Source organism: Ascaphus truei, chromosome 4 (assembly GCF_040206685.1).
Source record: "Ascaphus truei isolate aAscTru1 chromosome 4, aAscTru1.hap1, whole genome shotgun sequence".
In the NCBI taxonomy this organism is placed as follows: Eukaryota; Metazoa; Chordata; class Amphibia; order Anura; family Ascaphidae; genus Ascaphus; species Ascaphus truei.
The window spans coordinates 329,001,611-329,014,499 of NC_134486.1; the positions used below are offsets into that span (position 1 = coordinate 329,001,611).

Genomic DNA, 12,889 nt, shown 5'->3' on the forward strand with positions numbered 1-12,889 from the left:
CTTTGTGAATTTTAGGGAGCATGTAGAATGTGCCAGGTTTTGGGTTAGCTGGTATCAGGTCCAGAATTTGTTCTCTTGTGTGGATCGGGAGTGTTTTAATGATCCTGTTGAGTTCTCGCATGTATTTTTTAGTTGGATCCTCCTGCAGTTGGGTGTAGTACTTTGAATCAGAGAGTTGCCTGTGTGCTTCCCGCAGGTAGTCTGTGGTGTTCATTATGACCACTGCTCCTCCCTTGTCCGCAGGTTTGATTGTTATGTTGTGGTTGGCCTTTAGCGATTTTATGGCTCTCCTCTCCATCAGTGTCAGATTATATGTTTGTTTCCTTACTTTGTCCAGGATGGTGGTTTTGGCGCTGTGTCTGAAGCTTTCAATGTACCGGTCCAATGTGGGGTTGCGCCCAGTTTGTGGGAGCCAGATGGATTTTTGCTTCTCCCTGCTCATGTGTAATCTTAAAACCCCGAAAGAGAGACGGTTGCATGAATACAAATTTATGCAACTGTTTGGGACACTTAGCAGTGGCCTAAACAGAGATCGAAATTTTATGAGTCATTACTGACACTAGCGAACTCTCTTCCCATGAGCGCTAAAGGCCATGTCTGTACATACTGTGCTATATGTATGCACACACAGCTGTCTCTCACACATACTAATACTCCTTATTTTTCCATCCCTATACACCAATAGGGACCACATAGTATCCACACACACTTTTAGTTGTGCTACAAACTCTCACATTTCCACACCCACCCACACCATTTATATCCCTCTCACTCCACACACACCTTGTGTAGAGCACTGTTTATACTGTGGGCTCTCCATTCATTTTTATTCACACTGATACACATACACACTCTTTCTTCACTTGCCTTCAGTTACCCTTTGACACCTCTAGCCATAAAACACATCCACACCGGGGCAAGGAACAGCACAGATAACATTCCAAGAGACACTGTTTTTAAGTAATCCGTGCTTCATTCATTGTAACATCGCCGGAAGAAGAGATCAGTGTATCTCGAAAGTTCGCACAAATAAAAGCATTTTGTTAGCCACAGAACGGTATCATCTATTTATTTTTTGATTATTGAAGCTCGGCTAACACGGTACTGATACCTCTACATATATATATATATATATATATATATATATATATATAGTGATGTGTGTGTATATAGTGGTGTGTGTGTGTATATATATATAGTGGTGTGTGTGTGTGTGTATATATATATATATATATATATATATATATATAGTGATGTGTGTGTATATAGTGGTGTGTGTGTGTGTATATAGTGATGTGTGTGTGTGTATATAGTGGTGTGTGTGTGTGTGTGTGTGTGTGTGTGTGTGTATATACATATATATATATATATATAGTGATGTGTGTGTATATAGTGGTGTGTGTGTGTGTATATAGTGATGTGTGTGTGTATATAGTGGTGTGTGTGTGTGTGTGTGTATGTGTGTGTATATATATATGTATAGTGGTGTGTGTGTATAGTGATGTGTGTGTGTGTGTGTATAATGATGTGTGTGTGTATAGTGATGTGTGTGTGTGTATATAGTGATGTGTGTGTGTGTATATATATATATATGTATAGTGGTGTGTGTGTGTGTGTGTGTGTGTGTGTGTGTGTGTGTGTGTGTGTGTGTGTGTGTGTATCCCAAACTCTATATTTTAACTGGAAAAGTTGGGGGTCGTCTTATACGCCCAGTCGTCTTATACGCCGGAATATACAGTAGGTTTAATCGCTCATCCCACAACACGGAATAAAATATCGCGCTTTCCTAGTTCACATATTGACAGTATTCTTACCGATCAAAAGCCAGCACAAGTGCCAAAACTACTGCTAGAAATCAATCAATGTCAAATCACACGCCCTGGTATTTCTGAACACATGAACTCCTTCTGCTGCTACATTTCCAATCCAATGGGAATATATTTTCTGCCAAACCATTTTTAAAATGAGAGATTAGATCATATTAGAACCTGGCAATTTTTCAGATCAGAACCAGTGATTCACTGCAAACCCTGTGTGACTGGTTGGCTAATGGGGACTTTGGAATTTTGGTCTGTGTTATGCTAACAGGAGCATCTGTGTGAATGTTTGCTCACTGGAAAAGAGACGGCTCTCACCTAAATTACTGTCCTAAAAATATTAGCAGAGAAAGACTAAAAAAAAATGGAAAATAAAAAAATCAAAGATAATGAAAAAAATAAATCAATAGAATAGCATTAAATATAATATTTTGGCACACATCAAATTTAAAAAAACAAACAAAACAGGACTGAATGCAAAATGACAAGGTATGAATGAACACAGAGTAACCAGGTTATGTGCATGCCACCTTGCTATGCAAAAATGCTAACATCCCTAAGGAGCAACTGTCTCATCAAGTCAACAACGCCGTGCAACTCCAAACCAGGTCAGGTTCAGGCACTTAAGTCAACACGCATCATGTAAAAGCCCCAACCTGCATTGCTGATGTCCTACAGAAATGATACCTCTCATCTATGCAGACAGTTCACCAATCCCACGGCAGCAGAGCAGGTGATCAGTAATAGGTGAAAGAACAGAACGCTTATGGAATGGCCCTCAGTTATTTTTGTCTGATGGAAAAAGCACATACAGACGAATCCTCGCTTTCTGTACAAATGTGAGCAATGGATGTGTTGCGCTGGCACAGAAAGGAGCGACTTAGCATGCATTTGGCCTGAAGCCGCAAATGAAAGAAACATTAAAGAGCGTGGCATAGTAAGCAGTTGAAAAATGCTGAACAAATATTTACATACAGTACAGTCGTATCTTTAGCTACAGTAAACAGCTATGTTATGGGTTACAGGGTATCCACCAAAAGGATTCCTCTGAAACATTATTTAACAGTGCATTGCCACCACAACCCAACGTAAACTAATGACAATGCCATGTTTAATCTAGGACAGTGGGTCTCAAACCTCCCCTCCTTAGGGATAACTGCATTAAAACCAATGCATTTGCACACATGAATGGACCCAATTCTCATCAGAACAAGATACTGAAAGGGTTTTCCAAAAGGCCTGGTTTGGCTCGGGCCAGAGACCCATTAATCTAGTAGATAGATGCCTGTATATAATAAAAAAAATAATTAAAAAATCCTTAGCTTTAAATTATCTAATTTATTTTGTGATAAGACTGGTTGGAAAACCATAATTTTGCCACAGGGAAAGTATTACCCTCCAAGTTAAATCTCATTCTTTTCCTTAAAAAGTGATGGCGATGCCATCATTAGACAAACAGTGAATGTAGGATGAAAATAAGTGGTGGATAAAATGAGTGTCTTACAGTGCTCTTATCAAAAAGAAAATACATTTTTCCTAGTACACGATGCAGTAATACTGTATGTACCCATTCTGGGTGATTAGATGTTCTTTATCAGATTGGCAAGGTAGTTTTCTTTGGCTGATAAATAGCGGTGGGCCAGTCCCATCTAGTATCTAGTAACATTCTTCCGTTAGGAGAAGAACGTGACTACACATTACCAAAATAATGAAAACAATGCATATTAAAGGAATATATTATAGGAAGGATATTTTCATAATGACATGTTTTTTTGGTGCAGTTACAGTCTCAAATTCTTAGATGAAGCTCTATCAGGTACCTTCAAGTTTATTTCTGTGCATCATACAAGCCACACATTTTTATTTTAATGAAAGGCTAACTCTCCAGTAAAACCATGTAATATGGCCAGTAGTCTAATCTTCCATCAGGTCAGGATAAGCTTTGTTGCATAAACTGTGCACAAAGACCTTTTGCTCAGAAGGAATTAATAATACATCTCCAATGGTCCAAACCTGATCTTCTTTAAGCCAGGTATACCAACACCCTCTTTATATGCTATGTTATCAGACACAATAAATGGCGTGTTGGCTTTATAGACTGAAATAAGTCTTTAAATCTATCAGTACTTCAACCCCTACAACACCATTCACCTATTACTGATGTTGTTTTCAATCTTCTTTGCCAAATTATTTCTTTCAACTAAAGAACTGCTAAGTGCAGTTACATCTCTCAGGACTGCAGCAGGCACCCAGGGGAATAGTAGGCGGCTGCTGCTGCTGCTGCATTATGATAATAATATATTTGCACTGCTGTTACTGTGTTAATGACATACGCGGCTCGTCTGACAGATCAACAGCCTAACACTACAGCAGGGGAGGCCAACTCCAGTCCTCAAGGGCCACCCGCAGGTCAGCTTTTCAGGATATCCCTGCTTCAGCACAGGTGGTGCAGTCATTGACTGAGCCACTGATTGAGCTGAAGCAGGGATATCCTGAAAACCTGACCTGTTGGTGGCCCTTGAGGACTGGAGTAGGTCACCCCTGCATTAGAGACTATGCACCTATAAAGAGCTGCAAAGCTGCATGTGCGCTTCCTTTTTGTTAACACACCTAGGGGGGGGCGGGTGACGCAATCTGCATACTAAATTAGGGAGAATGCGTTCCTGGCCCGCTTTGTAATTAACAGAAAGTTTACCGGAATGGGGAATTGTCCCTGTATTGTAAAATTCTGCCCAAGGCCAACCCGGTTTAAAATAAAACTAAGCACATGGAATAAAATAAAAATGAGAAAGCAATAAGAGCACTTGATTCAGACTAAAATGGAAATGTTAGTACATTTACATAAATGTAATTAAAATCATAATAAAATAAAATGAAACGTACCACCACATAATTACATTAATGTAACCCGGAGGAAGAGAAAGAGCAGCATTTCACTTTAGTTACTGGCATGAAAAAATGTGCTCCATTCAACAGATTTAACAATTGGATTAGTTAGATGAGAAAATGGGATTAGGGGGTAACATCTATTTGCTGGTGTTTTCTTGCCTGGGAAATCTTCTGAGGCAGTACTTGTGTTACTTCAATCTCACCAAGCCAGGTATTTCCCAAGCAAAGCCTTAAATACAGTGCAAATAGCTCCTTTGTCTAGAGCCGTGCTGCACATATTTATGTAGACACTAATGGATTGCATAGTCAGTTATGCGCCTGTGAATGAACAGTCTAATAAGACACGCTCCCTCCATTAGGGAGTTTATGAGAGCTTTTTGCGGGTGCAGTAGTGTTAGGGCGTGCCGAAGAGGGGACACCTTGGCGTAGTTTGCAAGCTTAAAATGATTTGGTCAAAGAATGTAAATAAATGACCCTCGCTTATGAAAAGAAAAACAGATAAGTATTTAGCTATATAATTCATCATATTGGATGCAGCACTGCAGCTTTTTTGTCTTTTGTCATATTACATGAGGTCACAATCTCATTAGCCCATACATATGTTGTGCTGGGTTTGGCTTCTGAGCATGCCGGGGCTGTGTGCGTGTTTGTACATTTCTGTTGATAGGTAGTAATACTAGTAAAGCTTTTCTGAACTAAACGTCTTACTCCAAACCGGAACAGATCGGGGCTGCTAGTGATGAGTGCGGTAACGTACTGTGCTAACGGGACATGGGATTCTTCGCAAGGGAGTGCAAGCGGCTGCATTGCTGACTTCCGTTAACCTGCTCCTCATCATATGGAGTAGGAGACTAAGCTTCTCAAATCCAGACTTGTTCACAGTTTCTTCAGCATGCATAAATGCATAAATAATGAAGTGAGAAGCCCTGGTGTCAACGATTTAAGCTTACATTTGAAGTCATTAAAATTTGACCAGCATTAAAAAGGAAATCAGACAAAGGGAAAGCCAGACGCATGGCTCCCATGAGTCGCTCCGCAAAACTCAACGATAGCTTTCAGACGACCAAATCGCTGCATACCAATATATTTCAATTGATATATTGAAAGTTTGAGTATACCAAGAACAACCCTCTAATATAAAATGCACGTCTACAAGCAGATAAAATGGGAATGCTACAGCAATAAGATACTGTAGAAAGTAGGAGAAGTGCAATATAACAATAATACAGTAATAATAAAGATTAAAGTTTAGAAGAATGGACGTAATTTCAAGGTGTGGTGTCTGGGTTGTATCAGAATGAAACCTCAATGGATTAGCTATATGTATTTCTATCCTTGAAATATAGAAGTAAGAAGGCCCAAGCAAAAGTCTCTGACAATAACAAACAAAAGTTAACACGTATTATCACAAGAGATCATCATGGATGTTGATTCTCTCCTGTACAAATTAAAATTGATCCCTATGTAATGATGCACAGTAGACTACAATGAATGGGCTACACACTTAACGAAATTCAATTAATTCTTACACAAAATATATTTCTGTGACGTTTTTACAAAATAAGGGGAATAAAGAGACTCGCCCAAGGTCAGTTAATCTGGATCTGAACTGCTATTCAATTGTGAAATGGATGAATAACTGGCCAGACAGAGACTACTAGATTTTCAGAATAACAATCTTTTTCGTCTACAATAAATAACAACATATACTGTAAACTTCCATAGCAGGGTATTACATGATGACATTTTCACTCAAGACTTTAGAATGTCACCAGAACCCAGGATGACATTTTCAAGATTATTATGTGCAATCATGGAAAGTTTAATTGAGAAATGTACAGTCTGTGTAACAAATGTAGCAAGATTCTAGTTAACACACTTTTACTCTGTTACTCAACTAAACCAGGGGTGCTCAACTGCAGCACTCATGACCCCCCTTTCCCCCCAGTCGGGCAGGTTTTCAGGAGATCCTTGCTTCAGCACAGGTGGCTCAATCAGTGGCTCAGTCTCTGACTGATTGAGCAAACTGTGCTGAAGCAGGAATGCCCTGAAAAGCTGCCCGCCTAACATGTGTTGTAAGATTAATTCTCTCGCAGTCATGTTACAAATGATATGCATGTTATGTTGTACTATATCTTTGAAAAACTCAATAAAATTTAAGTTATCATCCGTTGTGGCGGTGTCCTATTGGCCATGTGCCGCAGGGGTTGGAAACTTTAATGAAATACCGGCAGCACCTTCCCGATAACGATCATGGGAAGCAAGAGGGTCCCCCGAGCTGAAATTACTGGGGTTCAGCTCAGGAGATCCCCTGCTTCCCACGTGTGTGTGTGTGTGTATATATAATTTAAATATATGTATTTATTTATATATAAAAACAAAAGGAGGAAGGGGGTGCAAGGTGGAACAGCTGCTTTAAATATGAAGAGGCACTTTATCATGAAAAGTTTAACACCAAATATGAATATCGGATGCACAATCGCCCCAATCACAAGAAACAAGGAAGTAAAAAGGTTGCATTGCTACTGTCAAATTAATTACCTTTGCGATTAACCCCTTCGCTGCCACACATTTGCTCTCGCTTTGCAGGCCTCTGCCCGTGACAGGGTTAAAAGTAATAATAGCAAATAAAACAAACAAAAAAAGATTACTTACACTGATGGCATTAGCTGCATTTTTGTTGTGGTATTTCTTCCTTTCATATTTGTCTCTGATGAAGAACTCCACAGATCTGATAGAAACGTTAAGGAAACACACGAGATGCCCTTAATGCTGCTGCTGACTACGTACAGATGTGACTCCGCATCAGCCATCGTGTCGCAAGCTGCTGTGATATAGACAAGTCAGTACAGTACAATACACAGTACCTTTGCTGTGTTCTGTGATATAGAAAAGTCAGTACAGTACAATACACAGTACAGGCATACCCCGCATTAACGTACGCAATGGGACCGGAGCATGTATGTAAAGCGAAAATGTACTTAAAGTGAAGCACTCCCTTTCCCCCACTTATCGATGCATGTACTGTACTGCAATCGTCATATACGTGCACAACTGATGTAAATAACGCATGTGTAACAGGCTCTATATTCTCCCCGCTTGCGCACAGCTTCGGTACAGGTAGGGAGCCGGTATTGCTGTTCAGGACGTGCTGACAGGCGCATGCGTGAGCTGCCGTTTGACTATTGAGCGAGATGTACTTACTCGCGAGTGTACTTAAAGTGAGTGTACTTAAACCGGGGTATGTCTGTACCTTTGTTGTGTTCTGTGATATAGAAAAGTCAGTACAGTACAATACACAGTACCTTTGCTGTGTTCTGTGATATAAAAAAGTCAGTACAGTACAATACACAGTACCTTTGCTGTGTTCTGTGATATAGACAAATCAGTACAGTACAATACACAGTACCTTTGCTGTGTTCTGTGATATAGAAAAGTCAGTACAGTACAATACACAGTACCTTTGCTGTGTTCTGTGATATAGAAAAGTCAGCACAGTACAATACACAGTACCTTTGCTGTGTTCTGTGACATAGAAAAGTCAGTACAGTACAATACACAGTACCTTTGCTGTGTTATGTGACATAGAAAAGTCAGTACAGTACAATACACAGTACCTTTGCTGTGTTCTGTGATATAGAAAAGTCAGTACAGTACAATACACAGTACCTTTGCTGTGTTCTGTGACATAGAAAAGTCAGTACAGTACAATACACAGTACCTTTGCTGTGTTCTGTGACATAGAAAAGTCAGTACAGTACAATACACAGTACCTTTGCTGTGTTATGTGACATAGAAAAGTCAGTACAGTACAATACACAGTACCTTTGCTGTGTTCTGTGATATAGAAAAGTCAGTACAGTACAATACACAGTACCTTTGCTGTGTTCTGTGACATAGAAAAGTCAGTACAGTACAATACACAGTACCTTTGCTGTGTTCTGTGACATAGAATAGTCAGTACAGTACAATACACAGTACCTTTGCTGTGTTCTGTGACATAGAATAGTCAGTACAGTACAATACACAGTACCTTTGCTGTGTTCTGTGACATAGAATAGTCAGTACAGTACAATACACAGTACCTTTGCTGTGTTATGTGACATAGAAAAGTCAGTACAGTACAATACACAGTACCTTTGCTGTGTTCTGTGATATAGAAAAGTCAGTACAGTACAATACACAGTACCTTTGCTGTGTTCTGTGACATAGAATAGTCAGTACAGTACAATACACAGTACCTTTGCTGTGTTCTGTGACATAGAATAGTCAGTACAGTACAATACACAGTACCTTTGCTGTGTTCTGTGACATAGAATAGTCAGTACAGTACAATACACAGTACCTTTGCTGTGTTCTGTGACATAGAATAGTCAGTACAGTACAATACACAGTACCTTTGCTGTGTTCTGTGACATAGAATAGTCAGTACAGTACAATACACAGTACCTTTGCTGTGTACACACCCGGGAAAATGTTTTTTTTTTTTTTTTTTTTACTTATTACTCGGTGTGGTGTCTTGTTGACCTTTTCATCTAATGTGAAAAATGACGATTACAGCGCGCGTGTGCAGATATAGTCGTCGGTATTACACCAGCAATGTTATGTGCTGTATTAGTGCTGTTATTTAACAGTAGTGCTAGTGAAAATAAAGGCATGGGGCAGAACACGTTGTTTTGTGCACCAACGTCCGTTATCGCGGGTAATAACGTCGGCTACATCTGTGGGTGTGCAGTTTTTATTTCTTTTACTGCTGCCAACACATGACCAGGGAGGCTGCCAGGCGGTCCCCTCTCCCCCTGCCTCGTACCCACATATAAGACAGGAAAAGGGAACTGGAGGTAAAATGGCCGCGGCTATTTATTTATACATAAAACTAAGAGGGGTAAATGCCACTCCCCGCCAGGGTGCTCCTTTTCCAGGAGGGGGAGGGTCAGCCGGCCCCCGAGCCGCTGACCTCGTGTCCCCTGCGCGAGCGGGTTCTACGTCATGGATAAGTGACCTCGTCCACTCGTACTCCCCCCGGGCTCAAACCGCCCAGCTCCCAGTCTGGCAAGAACAAGCACCTATCCCCCAGGAGCCGCCGTGACAAAGGCAAAACTGGTCAGCGACCCCTCCTGCTCGGAACCTCGTTCCTTTCACTCAGCAAAGTATCAGCATTTCATACCGCAACAAACAGAGAGACATTAACATTGCACCAGGTACATAGCCCTTTACAATACATTGAACAGTCATTTCTGCATGAGCCAAACATGGTGACTAAAGCGAGTGCTCTCAGAAACATGTACACTGCTAGGGATTCTGGGAAATGACTCACAAAGAGGATTTGCTTGTGTAATACGAGCTTGAGACAAAAGGTGGCACTGAGTGCTCATTTGCATGTCATTTCCCAGAATCCCTTGCTGCAGTGGAAGCGCTGTATGCTGGGCGATAATGGGGAAAGACAGGGTTGCAGACCTGTCTAAGACATGCAAATGAACATACAGTAATATTTACAGTTGCTATATATATATATATATATATATATATATATATATATATACACACACGCACGCAGATTACTGAGCGATTACGCTTCAATGACTATACCAGTGAAGCCCAAGTGCTGAATGCTGCAGTATTATAGTAACATTGTCTTGCAACGAATGAGTTTCCGAGCAGCAGTGCGACTTCACACGCCTGTTGCTCCCCATGCATACTGCCATATTAATGTGCAGCGTTTACATCTTTGTGCTATTCATTGTTTTACAACATGGCCTGTGCAATCTCCCTGATCGCAAATGTAATAACCTTTCACAGTTGCACGGCACAGAGCACCACAATGAGGATATTCAATTATAAATCGCCAGGGAAACTTTAACCTCTGCAGGACTGGGTGAGGGGTCCGTGCAATGCAGACGCAGCGCGGCTCAGGCACAAGAGGATCAACAACAAAAAGCAATCTACAATATTTGTATTAAACCTGTGCGGTATAATTTCTCTAATCTGTGAGACATTGTTGCTATTATATATATGATACATAGGCATAAACACATTCAGAACACAATCTTCTATTAGAAATGGTGGAACAGAGGATCAAGGCTTTCTGATCGGTTTTCTTTTGGGAACAGCATCTGATTATAGAAGTCACAGATTTTGGGCATTATCAGATTTACGCTTTGCATTAAAGTCTGATCAGCCAAAAAAAAAAAAAAGATTCAATTGTTTGTCTTATGAAACATTCATGATTTAGGAAAAATCCATACTTCAACTACCAGAATATTAAATAGGACAAAATATCCCCCAGCTAGAAAACATGATTCAGACAGTGTTAGAAGAAAAGAAAAAAAAGGAGACCGCATTTTGGATCCCATGAAAGGACTGACAGAATATAGCGAAGTTTAAGAAGAATTGCGAATAGTTAGAAGTGACAGACAATGATGGGAAACATCAGTTCTGCTAATAAATACAGAACAAGGGGGGAGTGGATAGGACCATGTTATCTTTTTCAGTTTGTTACAGCGTGGAAACAACATATTATAGAATTGTCAGGCGCTTTAAATCTGCACCACCAGGTCGGTGGTCAGCTTTAAAGGGACAATCCCTGCAAGGACCAAACTAAGCCAATAACAGTGACAGGAAGCTGCATCAATAGGCGACCAACGTCTTTTTAACCCAAATCTGACACTTAAAAGTATAGTTTGTTAACATCCGTTTGTAAGCATGGTGAGCTGAGACTTGGGAGGGGTTTGATTTCACAAAAGGCTCACTATGTGGCACTGCACCTTTAAGTGGTAAATGCTTCAAAGACAAATCCCCACAAGTAGTTAATATGGTTATGTGGAGGATGGTGCTCAGACACTTGGTGACCATCCACGTCAGAGATGCAGCTCTTGCAAACTAGAGGCTGCATAATAACAGGATGCAAATGCCCCCTGACCTCAGCTTGACTTCAAATTAAAGATACTCTGAGTGCAGCCTATTAGTAAAGCTAAGGCCAGGTCCCCGGTGGTGACGGCGTCACGCGTGTCGTAGTCTCCTATTTAGGCTCACGAGGTGCTGTGGTGCGTCAGGCAGCAGGGGATACAACAAGATTGTGCTCCCATGCGGCGACGCGGTCACATGGTGCGTTGGGAGCCAATCAAGAGGGGAGATCGCCTGAGCCGATGGTAGTGCAGCAACTGTAAGCCTAGCAAGTTCATGGCCACGCCCACCCACCCCATTTAGGCCACTCCCCCACGCCTCCGATCACTGCCAACAGACCACAGATCGCGGTTTTTAGCTGTGCACACGCTACCAGAACGCCAGGCGCACGTGCAGCAGCCTTCAGCGGGACCTTAGCCTTTGAAAGAGATGATATTGTTAAAGGCAGTGTAACTGTAAGCTGCCAAGTGGTCTGCACACAATGCATCCGATGGCCCTTTTAGGGGCTTTTAACATTATAGATAGGAGGCGTCCAAGGGGTTACTGCTAGTGGCAAATGAGAGAAGTTTCTTTCTGCACTCAAACATGAGGCACAGTGGCCTGCATGGAACAAGGCTGTTGCAACAGGGCTTAAAGGCTTATCTGAAACTTGAACTGTCCAATACTTTATTATCCAAGAATGTTTCTTATGGAATCTGATCCCTAGAAGATTAAGATTGAAATTGAGCCCTGGCTCAAAATTTACGGATGTGCAATTTGTAACAAAATGGGAACAATTATTAACAAAATGTTCTGCTGAGCGAATTCAGTTGCTTTTTTGAAGATGAAATTAAATTGGTTGCAGGTTTAAAATTGAAATCTCGAAAAAGTATTGATGAATGAAATCCCTTCTTGAACACGATCCAGTTTCAAAAGGTTGAATTCTCAACTTAAGAATGAGGTGGAACAAGTACAGAGGGAAATTAGGGTCTAAAACAGGGATCGCAAACTTCCTGCGCTGCGCCCCCCCCGCCTTCTCTCCCCGTGTGGCGTCCCCCCCTTACCTCTAATGCGGCATCAAATGACACCGCGTCTCCATTGCAAGGGCATTGCATCCACGGGGTCATGTGAGGTCACATGGAGATGCGTCGACAGAAGCCAGGTAAGTGAGTCGCGCCCCCCCCCCCAAAAAAAAGTCTTGGGGGTGCGTCCCCGTTTGCACACCCCCAGTCTAAAAGAAATATAATTTAATAGGTATGTGGAGAACTACAAAAATCAGACCATTTATTTTTATATAACTT

General features: G+C 41.2%; 1 protein-coding gene across 4 annotated transcripts in view; it reads right to left on the reverse strand.

The window, feature by feature from the left end:
• SMAP1 (small ArfGAP 1) overlaps positions 1-12,889 on the reverse strand; it is a 421,957-nt gene that overhangs the window by 229,522 nt on the left and 179,546 nt on the right. For all 4 annotated transcript variants that reach the window (XM_075598066.1, XM_075598068.1, XM_075598067.1 and 1 more), the window contains one exon: positions 7,362-7,437. In XM_075598066.1, the coding sequence (XP_075454181.1) occupies positions 7,362-7,437 (76 nt within the window). The remainder of the gene's footprint in view (positions 1-7,361; positions 7,438-12,889) is intronic.